The following is a 17,500-nucleotide window of genomic DNA, read 5'->3' as shown; positions in this document are numbered from 1 at the left end:
TAGTAGTAGTAGTAGTAGTACAAGTAGTAGTAGCAGCAGCGGCAGTATTATTAGTAGAAGTAGCAGTAGTAGTAGTAGAAGTAGAAGAAGAAATCGGAAGAAACGATCTTAATTTTTGGCTATTTTATTCCAATGACTAACTGTACCTCTTTCTCTCTCTCTCTCTCTCTTTCTCTCTTTATTCACCTATTTCCCCCCCCCCCTCTCTCTCTCACTCTCTCTCTCTATATATATATATATATCGTGTAACAGTTTATATTGTCATTCATTTCAACAATAACGCCGGCGAAAACCCATCAGACAGACGAACAAATGAACTACGAAAATGTGAGAATTTGTATATCTGATCAGAAGTGATTAGAAAATCCGTAAACATTTAAAAGTGAATTTAATTGTAAATTGGGAAGTTAATTTATTCTTTGAAAAAAAAATCTACAAGGAATCAGTAACCTGAGATGAAAATGAAAAAATTGTACCAAAGATTCTGTATATAGCATAAAGACCCAAACCAATAACTAAGTATAAACCAACTCAATTAATTAACTAATTAATTAATTAGTTAATTAAATGAATAAATGTATTAAATAGTTGTCTGGAAAATTTATTTCTTAAAACCGTGATAAAATCGACAAAGAGAATATAAATACACAAGTAAACAAAATCAGATGCATTTAGAAAGTAAACATCTCAATAGAAAATAAATAATAATTTTAATTAATTAATTATAATAATTAATTGAGCGTGTGTTTGCGTGCGTGTGTGTGTGTGTGTGGTATTTGTGTGTGTCATTTGTGTCACGAAAGAGTAAAAGAAATAAGAAAAAAAACTACATTGATAACATAATTATAAATACATTCATATATATAAATATATATATGTAACAATTTCATAATCAGCTCTCTAACATAATATTTTATTAAGTCTCAAATAGTGAATTATGGACATACGCTAAATGTGAATATATATATATATATATATATATATATATATATATATATATATATAGTGATATGTCTGGAAATAAAAAAACCGAAATGACAAAATGTAAAGATAATATTAACAATAGCAATTCGAAATTCGTTGCAAAAGTAAAAATATATAGACAAATAAAGTAAACAAATTGTAATAAATTAATAAATGAGTAAATAAATAATAGAAATATTTATACAATTTGGGATATATTGAAAATTTGTTGCTGAAAGTTCTAAATTTAGTATAAAAGACATCTATAAATAGTGAATGTATCTGCGTGTGTGTGTGTGTGCGTGTGCGCGCGCGTGTGTAAATGTTTTTATTGGTTCTTTTCCTGGCGTGTATACTTTGGACAATAAGTCAAAAAAAATTCCAGCTCGAAAAAGTGTTTTTGTATATTATAGATACATGGACGTAAAATATGAAATAAAATAAATTGTAGAAAAATATCTGTCAAGGATTTCAAAGAAAGAGAAAGAGAGAGAGAGAGAGAAAGAGAGAGAGAGAGAGAGAAAATGAAAAATGAGAGATTATAAAATATGAATAAAAAACAAAGAGATAGACAGAAAGAAAGAAAGAAAGATATAGATAGATAGAAAGAAAACTATAGAGAAAGAGAGAGAACTATAAAGAAATGAAGAATTTTAAAAGCAGAAAATAATACAAACGCAATAAAAAAACACACTCAAACAAAACACATACACAGACAGACACACATACAAATGAGATGTGGAAAAATCTATAAAAAGTCCACCGCGGAAAAATTACACGTTAACAAAGGACGGATTATATTTATTTAATGTGTGTGTATGTGTACGTGTGTATGTGTTTCTATGCGTCTACGTGTGTGTGCGTTATGTGTGTGTGTGTATGTTCAATAGTGTTTAACATAGAAATTATTATTATGCGACATTTAATTTAAATATAAGTCGTGCATAATTAATTAACTAGTTTGTAGCATCAATCAGCACAAGATTAATATCCAATTAACATATTTGTCATATCATTAACACATGCGAAGCCTACTAATTAGCATAGTCACCATTAAACAACTCATTAATATTCATCACTTCATCGACGATTGACTCCATCAATTAATAAACATCTCACCTCACTCATCATGACATTATCATCTCATTTAGCAACGTAATCTGGGCCCACCACCCCTCCACACACGCACACACACAGAGACAGACACACACATACACAGACAGACACATAGACACACACAGATCACGTGGCTAGAGGGTGATAACGCCATTTACAAGACATGTATTGTCACAAATTATTAATAAAAGCGGTCCTGTAATGCTTGGGCAATACGAACAACTCATCGGCCAGGTTGTCGTTCCATTCGAAATCCGTGAACATGGCCGTTGCTGTTATCGTCGGCAGGATTGGGATCTCTGGGATGTGGGAGTATTGGAGAAAATGGGATTGAGGAGTTACTTGTGGTTTGTTGTGTGTGTTTTTTCTAAAGGCTTTTAATGATACAAAAAGCTGTAAGTGGAGTAGGTTGATTTGGGATATTAAAAAATACAAAGTTTTAGCACTGGTCGTTAATCATCAACATTACATCACAACATAAAGAAAGAAAACAAAAGTGAAACTAGCTTATCATCCACAGACATCATCAACATCAAAATCAAAAAACAAAACGAAAGTGAAAGTAACCTATCTTGACGGGAAAACCAGGTGGTAGACGTGTATTCAGGAAGTTTCTCAACTTTGAGAAGTGTTTCATTGGGGCCATCAGCTCCAGCAAATCCATCACACTTAACAATCAGTCAAATTTATCATTTAGTTATCAATCAATCAATCAATCAATCAATCAATCAATCAATCAATCAATCAATCAATCAATCGATTATATTAAATCATATCATAATGAGTAATTATAATCAATTAACGAACAACTAATTATTATTCATGGCTGCATTGCAATTAAACCTCCAACAGTACTAAATTTGGCACATCCAGACCGCACAACATACACATGAAACAAACGAACAAACATTCCTCAGTTTCAGTCAGCATTCAAACCAGGTAGACGTGTCATAAAACCAACTCAAATCAAGACACATCTACCACCTGAGCTAACTTCCCATCCAATACTTTAATTCGTAATCTTACGTGAAATATAAAAATTATTTCAATAAAATAGTGAAATAAGAAACCATAAGACGTACACATTCAAGCTCAGTGGAAAATCTTGACTCTGAACAAATGAAATAAAATAAATTAGTTAAAATCAAAAAATATCAACAAAATTATAGGAAAAAAAATACACCACACCATGGAGACATAAGCTTTGTAGGCCTTAGATGATTCCTTCAACATCATTGGTCGACCTAGATTGTATTGGCCAACGGGAGCATTGATGTATTCAAACCAAGTCATCTTATTGGCTGGTGGTGGGGGTGGGTCGTCGAAACATAGGTCCTGGATTGGTCAAATGAAATTAGCCAATGACATCAAGCCTCTAACAACAGTCAGTTACGCAATAAGCTGCCAAACATGCAACTACCAATGAATCAACTACCAGCCAAAAACCAATTAACCAACAATAAAATAGAACATCAACCAACCAATCAATCAATTTGTCAATCAATCAATCAATCAATCAATCAATCAATCAAACAATCAATCAATCAACCAGCAAAGAACAATCAGCCAACGAGGCACTAATGAGGAATTAAAAGCCAGTCAGCTCCCACTCACTTGCACATTTCCAAATTTCTTAATGAAACTCCTTCCATCTTCCCTCTTCTCTACTGGAAGGTGTTCCTTCCTGGTAATGATGACGATGATGATGTTGATGATGTTGATGATGATGATGATAACGGTGATGATGACGACGACGACGATGACTAGGACGGTGGCGATGAGATTAGGTGGTACAAAACATGTGCTTCAAATAGTAGCAGGAATGAATGAACTTGAAAAGATTCCTCCTATCATATGCATTGTATCCCCCATACACATACATACGCATACACGCACATACACATACACGCACATACACATACACGCACACACATACACAAACGTATAAATAATAACCTTTTCTTTTGGTGCAGTATAAGGTTATTGACAGTGTAAGAATCAGCCTGAAACTTTCCAACAGTCTCCTACGACAATAATAAACATTCGATTATTAATAAAATTAATCACATCTATGTTTGCATGTGTATGTATGTGTGTGTGTGTGTGTGTGTGTGTGTACGTTTATACGTAAGCACCTTCTTGTCAGCTGAAGAGAAATATCCAGATTTAGTTCTCGTGAAGATGACATTGTTTGAGTCGAGGGATGCTGAAATAATACTGTGAGCCATCAGGTATGCAGTGTCATAATCTTGACCATGAAGGTCGCTGTTGACGTCATAGCCGGCGTCATTGACGAACGACGAAGACGATGACCTGCTGGCATTGTATTGCGTCTTGACGGCATGGACGACTTGCTGCACGTTGTCCAGCATGAGTAGGGGCTGGTTTTTTGTCGCGTTGAAGATGAAACTGACGTCACCCTTCTGCCACATTGACTCACGAAAGTCTAGCAGTGTTGAGTCCAGTCTAGGTTGATTTATTGATCAATCAATCAATCAATCAATCAATCAATCGACTGACTAATCAATTGATCAATCATAAAGCCATCATTCTACCAAACAATCAAACCATCAACCATTAATCAGTCACCTAAACAGACAATCAGATGGGCAAGAAGACAGACAGACAGACAGACAGACAAGCAGGCAGACAAAATACAAAAAAAAGGAAGACAGGTACTCTAACCTAATCTTGTTTCCTTTCTTGTAGACCTTACAAACATCAGAAGGTAGATACCTCGAGAGAAATGGCACTAGAAAAGATTTATCCAATTTATAAAAAATAATTTCAAATTATACTTCAATCTTTAAAAAACTTTCATATGATTCTAAAATTAAATTAATCATCATCATAATCATCAACAACATCATCATCCTCATAATCATCATCATAATCATCATTAACATCATCAGCCCCATCATCATTATCATTGCAGCTAACCCCAGGAATGGAAATCCCATTTTAGTGTCAGCTGGAAGTCCCGGACGGCCATAAACTTACTGGACAAAACAGGGATCCTCTTCTCTCTTTCCTCATTATGCGTCCGCTGCATTCGAAACACGAGCAACTTTACTATGGAAAAAAAATTATTTTTTCTTTTATTTACATAAAATATTTCAAAATTTTCTATATACATTTATATTTTTTTTACATTCAAACAACAACAATAATAACAATAATAATAACAACAACAACAACAATAATAATAATAAACATTAATAATAACCAATATATCTGTTGCCATAACTAATAGCTTCAGCTAGAGGGGTCCAGCCTAATTTATTTTTCAGTCTGACGTTAGCTTCACTAAATATCAGTGATCTAGCACATTCTAAAAAAAGGTTGGGTATTGGGGTAAATGATGAATAAATTATGTTAATGAGTGTATGAATATTCATGAATAAATATAGGAAACAATATATAAAGTTACCTGTCCTTCCAAGCATTATTGCTAAATGAAGAGGGGTATTTCCTTAAATAAAAAATAATAAAAAAATTTTTTAATAATCTAACTGATTAGGAATGTAATAAATAGTTTAATAATAATAAAATAATTAGTTAATTAATACTTAATACTAAAACATTAAAAATTTTAAATATCTTATACATTAATTAAATTGAATTATTTAATTGTAATTGTAACCAGAGTAAAAAATGACTAATAATGGTAACAAATATGGAAGCACTTGAAAAACAACAGCAATCTACAGTTCTACAGTCTTTCTAGCAATTCAAAATTTAATTTGAAATAGAAAGCAAACCGTGCGCGTCTTGTTCATCAATGTTTTGTTTCGTCAATAATTTCTCCTCAAAAAATTTGTCTCCACTCAGAAATACTAATTTGTGGAGTTCGAATTTATTGGACTTAGTAGTAGACGGATTGTCAATGATCGTGTTCATTTTTTAAAATTTTTTTTCAAAACAAGTCTATGCCTAAATTAAATTTTGATTGATTTCAATAATTTTATTTAAGTAATTGCAATTTTATTCGAAGGTTACAGAACTACAAGCCATCTTTATTGTCATTAAAATTACGTTAGTCAAGGTAGATTCGTGAACCTATTTAAAAAGGAATTCAACACGAAATGGCATTGGGGCGGTGTATCAAAAATAGATTCTTTTAGCTAAAAGGCATTTATATGTTATATGCTAATTACCCTTTAGCAGCACATGTTTTACGACCTGCTTCTAAAGTTCTAATAACGCATAGGCATATACATATTCTATATATATATGGACTGGATTCGAATACGGCATGTCTGATCTGATGTGTCGTTTAGCACTTATTCATACATGAAGTTTGTACGTCGTTGGTTGTTTTGAACCTAGGGTGTGTGTAACCTTTTCTCCAAAGTCGATGCTATTTAAAAAAAACCCAACTATAGTAACATACACAAATAAATTGTCAGGATATTTCATATCAGGTGGAAAATTCTAACTATTTAAATTTTATATAGAGACACTTATTGCTAAAAAATGTAGATGATAACCAATTTACATTTAACAACAAAAAGAACTCTCAAACTGTATAACTTTTGAGGTTTGGATCAGTTTTACAATGCCATTTGAAAGATAATTACCAAAAATATTTTTTCTTAATATCCAGAATGTACAAAACGGAGCTTTCAAGAGTATTTACAGCACGATCCGGATCAGAAAACAAATTCCTTAGTACGCGAAGTATCCAAAGGCCCTGACATCTAGGATAATAAAAATATGCATCTTTTCTGGCGGCCGCCCAAATAATTTCTCGTCCCGTTTCTTTCTGATCAGTGGCAGCATACATCGATAAGATTGCTCTGACGTCAACTCCTCTACTTGCTGAAATTTGCTGGCACCCAGCTAAACCAGCTTGGTTTTCTAATGTAAAAATATTAATTTGAAGTAATCAGGTGGTAAGTATGTCCTTTATATAATTTGGCTTTTATTTATATAATAATAAAAATAATTCATTAGTATTTGGCCTGTTTATTAAACGAATTTCAAATATAAAACTCCAACCAATCAACCCAAGATGAACAATGGTAACGGATATGTTGGTTTTCGTCTGGATAATTTCCTGTCTGATTCCAGTAAAGAAAGCGCTCATGGCCGCCTTGCTGGTCGAATATGGCAGGTAGAAGGCTGGCAAGTCAACTGTTTAAAAGATTTTTTTATTATTCATCTTGTTTGACATATGACGTGTATTCATTTTATAATTCAATTAATTTGTTATTTCATTTACTTTGCAATAAACTGGTGTGATTTGGTTTTGTTACTGTTTTGTGCCTGTTTGTTTTTCTAAAACAATTACTTTCAATATTAAATATGCATGCGTTACGCTATGATAGCATTGTGAAAAGAACGACGTTAATCACACGAGATAATACATAATTTAAATTTCCCGCCAAAAAGAACAAACTCATAGCAGACGAAACGACAAGAAGACTTCCGTTGGAGATGTGCAGATAGGGAAGAGCATGTGTGGCCAGAGTAACGTAGGAATTGAAATTAATGTTCATCGCTGAGGCAAGTTGATTACGTTGGTGTTCATTTCCAGACCATTTCAATACGTCCTTTGGTGAAGAGGGGATAATTGCATGATTAATGATGATGTAGTCCAAAGATCCTAAAAATTGTATTGCTTCCTGTATTGGGGGATAGATATAAAATATCGTGTCTTTTGTCTTTGCTCATTCGTGACACCATCATTTATTTTCGACGTCGTCATTATTTTTTTCAAGTTGATCATTATTATCATTAATTTTATCATCATAATAGCCATCATCATCGTCGTCGTCGTCGTCATCGTCACGTTCACAACGCATGCACCTTACGTTAATGACTGATTCGCTGACGTCTGGGTCGCTGAAGTCAGCCACAATGTAGTGCATCTTGCTGGTTGGTGAAGGCGACAGACCGCGCAAGTCAGTGGCAACCTGAGTGAATGAATGAATGAATGAATGAATGAATGAGTGAGTGAGTGAGTGAATGAATGAATGAATGAATGAATGAATGAATGAATGAATGAATGAATGAATGAATGAATGAATGAACGAATGAATGAATGAATGAGTCAACACACACCAGGATACACAGCCTTACATTTTTAACACTAGCTGTTTTAACTAATTGAAGCAATTTAAATAAATTATGTTAATTACGTTAATCAGCTGTGTAACCTTATCAAGGAGAGATTTTCTGCGGGCAACTATCACCACGTTGGACCCTGCCTCAGCACAGTATTTGGCCATCTCTTCGCCGATTCCCGACGAACCGCCGGTAATTAGTACATTCCTATTCTTAAGAAGTTCTATGAATGTTTTGGAATTAAGAGAAAGGATGGATAGTAAGAGGAATGAAGGAATGAACGAAGAAACGAAAAAACGAACGAGAGAACGTACGAACAAATGAATGAATGAGTGAAAATTATTAGAATTATTTCTATTACAAATTAAATTATGAATTATTGCTTGATCAGAAGATATAAATTATATAATTTTGTGTTGACCTAAACTAAAACAATACCGATTGGATCGCATGCACAACCAGAATGAAATACTACTACTACTACTACTACTACTACTACTACTACTACTACTACTACTACTACTACTACTACTACTACTACTACTGCTACTACTACTACAGCAAATACTACTACTACTACTACTCTGCTGCTACTACTACTACTTCTACTACTACTACTAAATTGCTACAACTCTACTACTACTACTGCTGCTGCTGCTACTACTACTACTACTAATAATAATAATGATAATAATACAACAACAACACACGTTTAGACGGCATTTTCCCCGAGATCGGGTGTTGCCGTTTGGCTACCTATGATGAAACCGAAATACCCCTCGACGCCATCCACATCTGATAATAATAATAATCTGATAATAATAGCAACAACAATAATAATAATAAACTAGCCTTTGTAATCGATTTCACTGGAAATGAAGAATCGATAAAGTTGGTAAGAGAGAAAACCAGCCACTAACGCTTTTAACTTAAAAATCATTCTACCCAAACGAACGAACTCGTCAAAGATTTTATTAACTAATTACTTAAACAATTAACCAATTAATTAATTGTTAATGATAATTCATTTTTATACGATTAATACTTCATTAATTAACAATAAATACTTTGAAGACAGAATTGCTCGATCGGTATTATATAAGTTTGGAATGTGTGTATCTATTTATTATTTATTATAGAGATATAATATAATATGTAAGTATAACACGTACATACAACTATATATGTGTGTGTTTGTTTGTGTGTATGTGTGTGTGTATTTGTTTGTTTATTTAGCTAAACATTGTCTATTTATTTATAGGTTCATATTGAAGTTGCCAGAAACTAGTTTTATGTCATTGCATTGTGCTGTATGCTTGTTTATTAATTATTTTATTATTATTAATTTAGTTTATTTCATTGAGATTCTCTCCTTGTCAATGTTATAGATTTAGAGATTATGTATATATGTATGTCTGTAAGTTTGTTTGTTTGTATGTGTATGTATGTATGCATGTTTGTTTGTATGTGTATCCATGTATGTATATAAGTTTGTTTGTACGTGTATCCATGTATGTATGTGTATATGTATATAAGTTTGTATATATATATGTATGTGTGTATGTCTGTAAGTTTGTTTGTTTGTATGTGTATGTATGTATGTGTATGTATGTATGTGTGTATGTTTGTAAGTTTGTTTGTTTGTATGTATGTGTGTGCTTTGCAATAATATTGACATTTAATCAAATTGAATTTAAGCCGTCTTATTGAAAAAAGCAACAACTGCTTACACAAACAGCTTGAGCAATATTTTTTTTTATTGCCAGAAGAAAGGCATGTTAAAACTGTTGGAAAAAATCTTAAAAAAGTAGCGTTATAAAATTTGATGTTCTATAACGTATTGATTAACTGTATGTTATTGTGTGTGTGTTTTTGTGTGTGTGTGTTTTTGTGTGGTGTTGTTGTGTGTGTGTGTGTATGTTATTGTGTGTGCGTGTGTGCGTTATTGTATGTGTGTTATTGTGAGTGTGTGTATTATTGTGTGTGTGTGTGGTGTGTGTCGAATTCTGGATATTAAAGAAAAGAAAGAGGGAAAGATAGAAATACACATTTGTAAGATGAATTGTATATTGAAAACATATTCATTGAATAAAGGTATATAATTAAAAGTTTACTACGAAAAATAAAGTTGATTTAAAATTATTTTATATATCAACTGTGCTAGCTACTTCGAAACAATATCTAAAAGAGGGCAAGTAAAAGCGTATTAAACAAAAAACTTAACAACTTGTCCATTACTCGAAACCTTCGTTCGGTAATCAATTATAACTTGAACATCTCTATAACATTTCTCAAAATATTTAGTTCACTTTTAGTTTTAATATGGTTATGAACTGATTTCTGTGATTAAACGTTTGTATTTAGGAATGCTTATAAATAGAATATTATTAAATGCTAAATTATATACGAATGTGAAAGAAATTTTGAAAAGGGCATTTTTGTTGTAATTCTAGTTTTAAACGTTCTAGATTTTTCAACTAAATTGTCTTGTGGTTATGGAGGACTGACCACCTACCTACTAAAAGTCTTACTGCAAGTTTTTTACACTGACTTCAACACTAGCTCCGACTTACACTATCAGTGACGGTTTTTTTCATTCCAGTACAATGGGGTATGATGTTTGTAGATTTGACGGTGAAGTCGATGAAGAGCTACTATGTCCGATTTGTAGTGGGGTGCTGGAAAACCCTGTCCAGGTAATGCATGTGTAGGGTCTTTGTTTGTATTATAATATAATAATGATGATCAATGTATTGTATAGTATAGTTTATAATTTTTTTGTTTATGCTTATAATTAAATAATTAAATATATAATAATTATAATTATATTTATTGTTTGTAATTTGATGTATTGAGGTGTGGTCATGAATTTGTTTCGTTGTCTCTGTTTGATTTTTATAAAGATGGAACTTTTGTTTTTAAATGTTGTAAAAGATAAGAGATGGCAAGGTCCAATACATTTCTTATATTTTTTTCCTCTATATATTTAAATATTTGATTTTACTTTTTGATGATGATCTATCTCTAATGTTATTTATCTCAGCATGTCATCTTGTGTCTGTAGTCTTTTTTAATAATTTCTTCTGATAACATGTTATTTCATATGATTAATTACAATACTACATCTATGGTTGATCATAAATTAATGTAAATATTAAGAATATATTGTGTGTGTGAGAGAGAGAGAGGGAGAGAGAATGTGTGTGTGTTTACTGATAAAATTAATTTATAAATCTGATAATATTATTTTATAAATTTACATTTTAATTAAATTTTATTTCAAAATTGTTAATTTCCAAGGCCTCACATTGTGAACATGCATTCTGTTTAAGTTGTATAAATGGGTGGCTAGCCAGGCAAAATACATGCCCTATTGACAGGGGTGTCTTGAGGAAGAATAATTTAAAATCTGTACCTCGAATTCTACGGAATCTTCTTTCCAGATTAAAAATAACTTGCAACAATTCTGAATTGGGCTGTCCTGAGATGTTGAAACTCGATTCACTACCGGCACACTTACTGGTGTTTTATTTTTTATCTTATAAATCCATATTTGCATATCATTTGCATACAAAATCATTTTTATCCCCCATTCTAATCCATTCTTTTAAGCAGTACTCAACTGACTTTAATAAATATTTTTGTTTATTTATATTTTTGGCTCTCTAGGAATGCGATTTTAATCCAAAAAAACCTGTGACATGTGACAAAGGGTGTGGATTGACAATGGCAAAAGACGAGCTAGCTGTTAGCGCTTCAACTCTTTGTAACAAAAAAATTTGGTGTTAAATATCGCTATATAATAATTGAACATTTAAACTATTTTTTTGGCTACATAAAAACGCATAACTAACTTTATGAAATATTGCTTTGATATTTTCAAAATGAAAATGTTCACTCCACCAGGAACACAACTGCATCAAGGACCTTCGCAATCTGGTTCAGCAGCAGCAGCAGCAAATATCCATTCTTCAAAAAGAGGCCAATGATTTAAGAGAACATCAGACTGAGTTGAAGAGAGAACTGCAAACATTAAGGGTCTGTTCTTATTCTGTCTACTATCTATTTCATCTATCCATTTCCATCTTTTTATATTTTGATTAGCAATATTAGAATATTAGAACATAGACTGTGACTGATCAACAGTTGTTGGAACAGAAATAAAACGCTAATCGACTATCTTGTACACAATAAATTAGGAGAACTTTAGAATGCAGCGCCATCTAACTGGCGGCCATGAAACACACCCCCAACAAGAATTGGACGAGATACGAAGATGGGTGGATAGCCTACAGATGAGCAGGGTGACTCGCTGGGGCGGCATGATATCGACCCCGGATGCCGTCCTGCAGACCGTCATCAAACGAGCCCTCATCGAATGCGGCTGCCCACCGAGTATCGTTAACGATTTAATCGAGAACTCCCACGAACGAAGATGGCCGATTGGCTTGAAGACTTTAGAAGCCAGGCAGCTAAACAGGAGGATGTACGAAAATTACGTCTGCAAGCGCATACCCGGTGTGGTACATCTTAATTTCATCTTGTAACATTTCTAAAGAGTATAGATGTATAAATTATGAAATAATTATTCATAAATTTATGTATAAATACGAATGACACGAAACTTATACTTAAACAAATGACAACTAAAACTCACTGAAACGAATTCAGGCAAACAGGCTGTCCTGGTTATGTCCTGTGAGAACGAGCACATGAACAGTGATATGCTGGTTGAACCGGGCCTCGTTATGATATTTGCTCATGGAGTCGAGTGAACAAAGATTACACACACACCACACACACACACCACACATACTCTCTCTCTCTTTCTCTCTCTCTCTTTCACACACACACATATACACATATATATATATATTTCATGGAAATTGTATTGTAAAAAAAAAACTGACGTACACAGAGAACGTACATATATACATGATTTTTTGTTCACTTCCATTTTCTTTTTTAAACAATCATAGACGTCATCATCTTTTAGTTCAACTTCATTTTATGTAGTATATTATTTATATGCATAAGCACACAAACACATACATACACCTACACACACATAATAATGGTAACATAATACATAATATTAACAACACATAAATAACAATATTAATGGTGAAATTAATCATGGGGAATAATACTCGTTTGTCTTCCTTATTTTTTTCCAAGAGTTTCGCACAACTTGTACGGAAATACAAAGCTTAGGTATACACACGTCATACGTACATGCATACTTCTTTGAATACATACATACATGCATACATAAACACCCTGTGTGCATAACAGTATATATACGCATTGTATATATACAAACGCACGTACGTACCGGTATATAATACAAATACAATCGATACGATAATCGCGAACTATAACGTTGATCCCCTTCAAGTTCGGCTCGTAATGTTGCCAAAAATAATAAATATATCTAATAATATTGAATATTGTTATAAATAATGGGTAGATATAAATATTATTGTCGCCATCTGCGATCAAGTTTTTAACGTAGATACCACTGAATGTACATATGCATTTGATTTAAAATATAATGTAACTTTTATTCTCCAGGTAAAAAATAAAAACTTAAAAAAAAAAACATAATTTCCGTGGTAACCTAGAAAACATTCAGAAAATGAATAAAGGTCAGAAACAGAATGTAGAGGAGAGTAATATGGTGCGTGCATGCATGTAACGCATACATATATACAGTAATACATATTGTTTTATGTAATCAATTACATCGTCTTTGTCATATCTCAATGTTTACAGATAATCATTTTAAAAATCGGCAACAAACCACATTGTATTTTTACAAACACACACACACACACACACAACTTAATAGTTAAATCTTAAAACATTGTGTAAATAGATTGTCATCGTTCGAGTATTTCTCTTACCAAACAACCAAAGCTGTCCAACATTCAGTACAAATCGATTATATCAATCAGTTTAATCAGATAGATGAAAAAAAGAGTTAATGGTTGAATGAACGAACGTATGAATGAAAGAATGACAAATAAGTGAATGAATGAATGAACAAGCAGGCATTTGATTGATTGCAATCAAACTAATCTATTTATCATCTTTATTCCAAACGTGCTTCTGGCAATGGTCTTCAGCCTGTTGAGATATTTAGATAGTTTTCAATCAGTTTAATGACCAGCCAACGTCAGTCAATCGATCAATCAAGCCAACTGAAATCAACTAATGCCAATCAATCAGTATCAACCAGTTAACAAGCAGTCAATTAGCCTCTACTCGACCAACCAACCAACCTGGCACAGCTTAGCGTTCTCCTTGCTAGCACACCAATAGCTCGGACCGCCGATGCACTTGTAGTAGAGTTTGGCGCGGCTCTCACACAGGTTCAAAGCCTAACAATGATGATGATGATGATAATGATGATGACTATAATAACAATAATTATATATATATAATATAAATTATTATTTATAATTATGGAAGAGCAACTAAAAATGAACCTTGCAAATTTGATGAGGATTGAGATGGTTGGCTACGTAATGAATGATCAGACCTCCAAATTCGTCAACAATTTGTGAGCACTGCAATAATAATAATAGTAATAATAATAATTCAAACAATCACAATGACCGCTCGTGAATGTGACGAAACGCATGAAATGAAACGGGCTTTTTATGGAATTACAAGTCAGAAAAATCAATAAAATGGTTTGAAATTGTGTGAATAGCGACAACAACGACAACAAAATACCTCGGCCCTCATGCTACTGGGCATCAGGGTGCATACCCTCTTAACGATGGTCTCGACCCTGGCTATGGTGGCATTCTGGTCCAAGAGTGAGTCAATATACTGTAAGGCTATCTCACACACCTCGCATTTGCCATTGGCTGCTTTGCAATTTTGCATGGGTACATATTTATAATAATCATACGTGCATGCATACTATCACCCTTATCATCATCGTCGTCACCATACTAATTATCATCATCTTCATTAACGTCATAATAATAATAATAATATTATTATTATTAACGTCATCTTCATAAGATAATATAATAATATTATTATCATCATCTTCATCAACGTCATCATCATAAGACATCCTCATCATCATGACTGAGTAAAAAACAAACCGGGGCTTGGAATGTTAGGAGCAACGTCATTCTGCAGACACAGATTGATCGACTGGCAGACATCTTCAGAGCTCAAACCCTTCAGTAAAAGTTCCACCAACATCTTTCCGTAATTTTTCACCCACTCCAGACATTTCTTCTCATAAGACTTTGGGACTTTGCCACAGATCCTGTCCAACGCTTCTATGATTTTCTCCTGTATTTAAAAATGTTTGTATATACTGTGCAGTACATGCATATATAAATACAGACAAAGATTTTTAAAATGTATTTGTTTATACTTGTACAACTGTACATGTTCGTATTATTGTGTATTTCTTATAAATATATGTGTGAATGTGTACTTACAATAATCTATCTTTTTTCTCTCTCTCTTTCTCTCTCTCTCTTTCTATCTCTCTCTCTCTTTATATCTATCTCTCCTCTCTCCTCCCTTGTTCAAATATTGTGTAAAGTATTCACCCATACAATGACAGTAGCAAACCAACCTCAGTAGTGTTGCTTCCAATATACTTCTTAATCTCATCAATGATATATTTGCATATCTCACAGGAGGTGTCAGTGATCTTGGCCGGCTGCTGTGGTTGCTGTGGCTGCTGTGACTGCTTTGGTGGTTGCAACAAGTGGCCTTGCAACAAATTCGCCATTGGAAACGTATGCTGTCCCTGCAGGCAGAGATTGATGGACTCACACACGTCGTGAGAGCTGATTCCTTTAATCAGTAGGTCTACGAGTGGTTTTCCATACTTATCTACAAAATCCAGGCAGTTCCTTTCGTACTTCTCAGGGATTTTGTAGCAGATCTTGTCCAATGTGTCAATTATTCTTTCCTGTGTGCGTGTTTGTGTGTGTGGATGTGCGTGACGTATGTATGTATATTTGTTTGTGTAGATAATAACAAATAAAAAGAAGAAAGAATGAGTATAAGAATACAATAATCTCTTTCTTTCTTTTTCCCCTTCTTTCTCATATTTCTCTCTCTCTCTCTCTCTCTCTCTCTCTCTCTCTCCCTCTACCATAAATGGTAAAATGGTATGCAATTTGCACCATTTACATAAATATTTTAGAAGAAAACAAAAGCAGCCGAAAAAAAATCTATTCACACCTTGGTAGCATTCTCTCCAATGTATTTCTTAATCTCATCAATGATGTATTTACATATCTCACAAGTGCTGTCTGCGACTTTGGCTGGCTGCTGTTGCGGTAGCTTCTTCTGCTGCTGCTGTTGTAGGCCCTGGCTGATGATGGCATATGGCAGAAACTTGAGTGAATTATCTTCTTTGATGTTGTTGTTGGCATTGTTAGAGCTGCAGAATCCAAAGAAATGACATCTTGTTGATGAGTCCTGCGGTTATTTGTTGTTGTCATAGTTGTAGAATTCGTAGTTGGTGTCATAGCTGATTCAATAAAATGTTCATGGTGAAACGTCACAAAAAGCAATAACACAGACATACAAACCATTGCAAATAACATCATCAACAACAACAACATCAAAAAAATTGCAACCACAAAATAAAAAACATTAGCAAAAGACTTGAGCAACAACTACGACGACAACAATAACATTAGCAACAACAACTAACCAGCTCATTAACCAGAAACTCATACAAAAATGTTGAGTAGTCGTCAACAATGATCTCACACTGTTAAATAAGCACATCATGAAAATAATCATCTCCATTTGTTATCATCTTTGTCGTTATCATTAATTGAGATTTATATTTTTAAAACTAGCAACCAACCAACCAACCGATCAACCAACCAATCACAGACCAACCAACCAACCAGCCAATCACAGACCAACCAACCAACCATACAAATAAACAAACAAACAAACACCAACATGTCTACTGTAGTTTCCAAGCAAAGAACAGATGTGTTTCTTCACCAGGTCGTTCAATAAAGTCTGTGTCGATTTGTCTTTTACCAAATTCTGGAGGTCATCGAACACTTCCTTACAAATGTGGCACTGATCAGACGAACCTGATGACTGTGTGCGAGTAATGGGGTCCAGGGATGATGGTGATGGTGGTGGTTTAAGGTTATGGTGGTGGTGATGATGGCGAGGGTGATAACAAAAATGGTAATGAGTATGATAACTATCGGGGTAAAGATAACAATGACAATGACGACGTTGATGAAGATGGTGACCAGACGTTCATTAAGCAACTCTCTCATTCACTCACCCATTCATTCATTCAGTCACTCACCCATTCATCACACATCAT

The 17,500-nt window shown here is 33.5% G+C and overlaps 4 protein-coding genes across 4 annotated transcripts in view; 1 reads left to right on the top strand and 3 right to left on the bottom strand.

Moving 5' to 3' along the window:
- Positions 1-1,532: 1,532 nt before the first annotated feature.
- Positions 1,533-5,552, bottom strand: HELRODRAFT_108743 (hypothetical protein). Its single transcript, XM_009033325.1, has 11 exons — positions 5,510-5,552; positions 5,306-5,410; positions 5,020-5,151; positions 4,765-4,831; positions 4,215-4,545; positions 4,036-4,103; positions 3,694-3,763; positions 3,268-3,414; positions 3,162-3,190; positions 2,647-2,747; positions 1,533-2,378 (listed from the first exon to the last, which is right to left on the bottom strand). The coding sequence occupies exons 1-11, from the start codon at positions 5,523-5,525 to the stop codon at positions 2,251-2,253; spliced, it is 1,194 nt and encodes a 397-aa protein (XP_009031573.1). The 5' UTR covers positions 5,526-5,552; the 3' UTR covers positions 1,533-2,250.
- Positions 5,553-6,441: 889 nt separating this feature from the next.
- HELRODRAFT_108742 (hypothetical protein) lies at positions 6,442-9,233 on the bottom strand. The gene is given in 7 exon segments (XM_009033324.1): positions 6,442-6,561; positions 6,581-6,939; positions 7,081-7,215; positions 7,481-7,706; positions 7,896-7,997; positions 8,241-8,371; positions 9,001-9,233. 6 exon segments carry the CDS (start codon positions 9,086-9,088, stop codon positions 6,656-6,658), a joined length of 966 nt encoding a protein of 321 aa, XP_009031572.1. The 5' UTR covers positions 9,089-9,233; the 3' UTR covers positions 6,442-6,561; positions 6,581-6,655.
- A 1,224-nt stretch (positions 9,234-10,457) lies between these two features.
- HELRODRAFT_185223 (hypothetical protein) lies at positions 10,458-14,280 on the top strand. The gene is made up of 7 exons (XM_009033323.1): positions 10,458-10,844; positions 11,449-11,670; positions 11,818-11,895; positions 12,055-12,186; positions 12,348-12,666; positions 12,820-12,948; positions 12,980-14,280. Exons 1-6 carry the CDS (start codon positions 10,755-10,757, stop codon positions 12,921-12,923), a joined length of 945 nt encoding a protein of 314 aa, XP_009031571.1. The 5' UTR covers positions 10,458-10,754; the 3' UTR covers positions 12,924-12,948; positions 12,980-14,280.
- The window catches only part of HELRODRAFT_166388 (hypothetical protein), a gene marked incomplete at both ends in the record, with an annotated part of 6,233 nt that continues 2,952 nt past the window's right edge, over positions 14,220-17,500 (bottom strand). Inside the window, 9 exons of the mRNA XM_009033322.1 lie at positions 14,220-14,277; positions 14,467-14,531; positions 14,640-14,720; positions 14,890-15,026; positions 15,273-15,468; positions 15,761-16,102; positions 16,378-16,617; positions 16,856-16,915; positions 17,161-17,262. Of these exons, the coding sequence (XP_009031570.1) occupies positions 14,220-14,277; positions 14,467-14,531; positions 14,640-14,720; positions 14,890-15,026; positions 15,273-15,468; positions 15,761-16,102; positions 16,378-16,617; positions 16,856-16,915; positions 17,161-17,262 (1,281 nt within the window). The remainder of the gene's footprint in view (positions 14,278-14,466; positions 14,532-14,639; positions 14,721-14,889; positions 15,027-15,272; positions 15,469-15,760; positions 16,103-16,377; positions 16,618-16,855; positions 16,916-17,160; positions 17,263-17,500) is intronic.

Source organism: Helobdella robusta (assembly GCF_000326865.2).
Source record: "Helobdella robusta unplaced genomic scaffold HELROscaffold_9, whole genome shotgun sequence".
NCBI classification, from domain to species: Eukaryota; Metazoa; Annelida; class Clitellata; order Rhynchobdellida; family Glossiphoniidae; genus Helobdella; species Helobdella robusta.
This window is presented reverse-complemented; position numbering and strand designations above follow the sequence as displayed.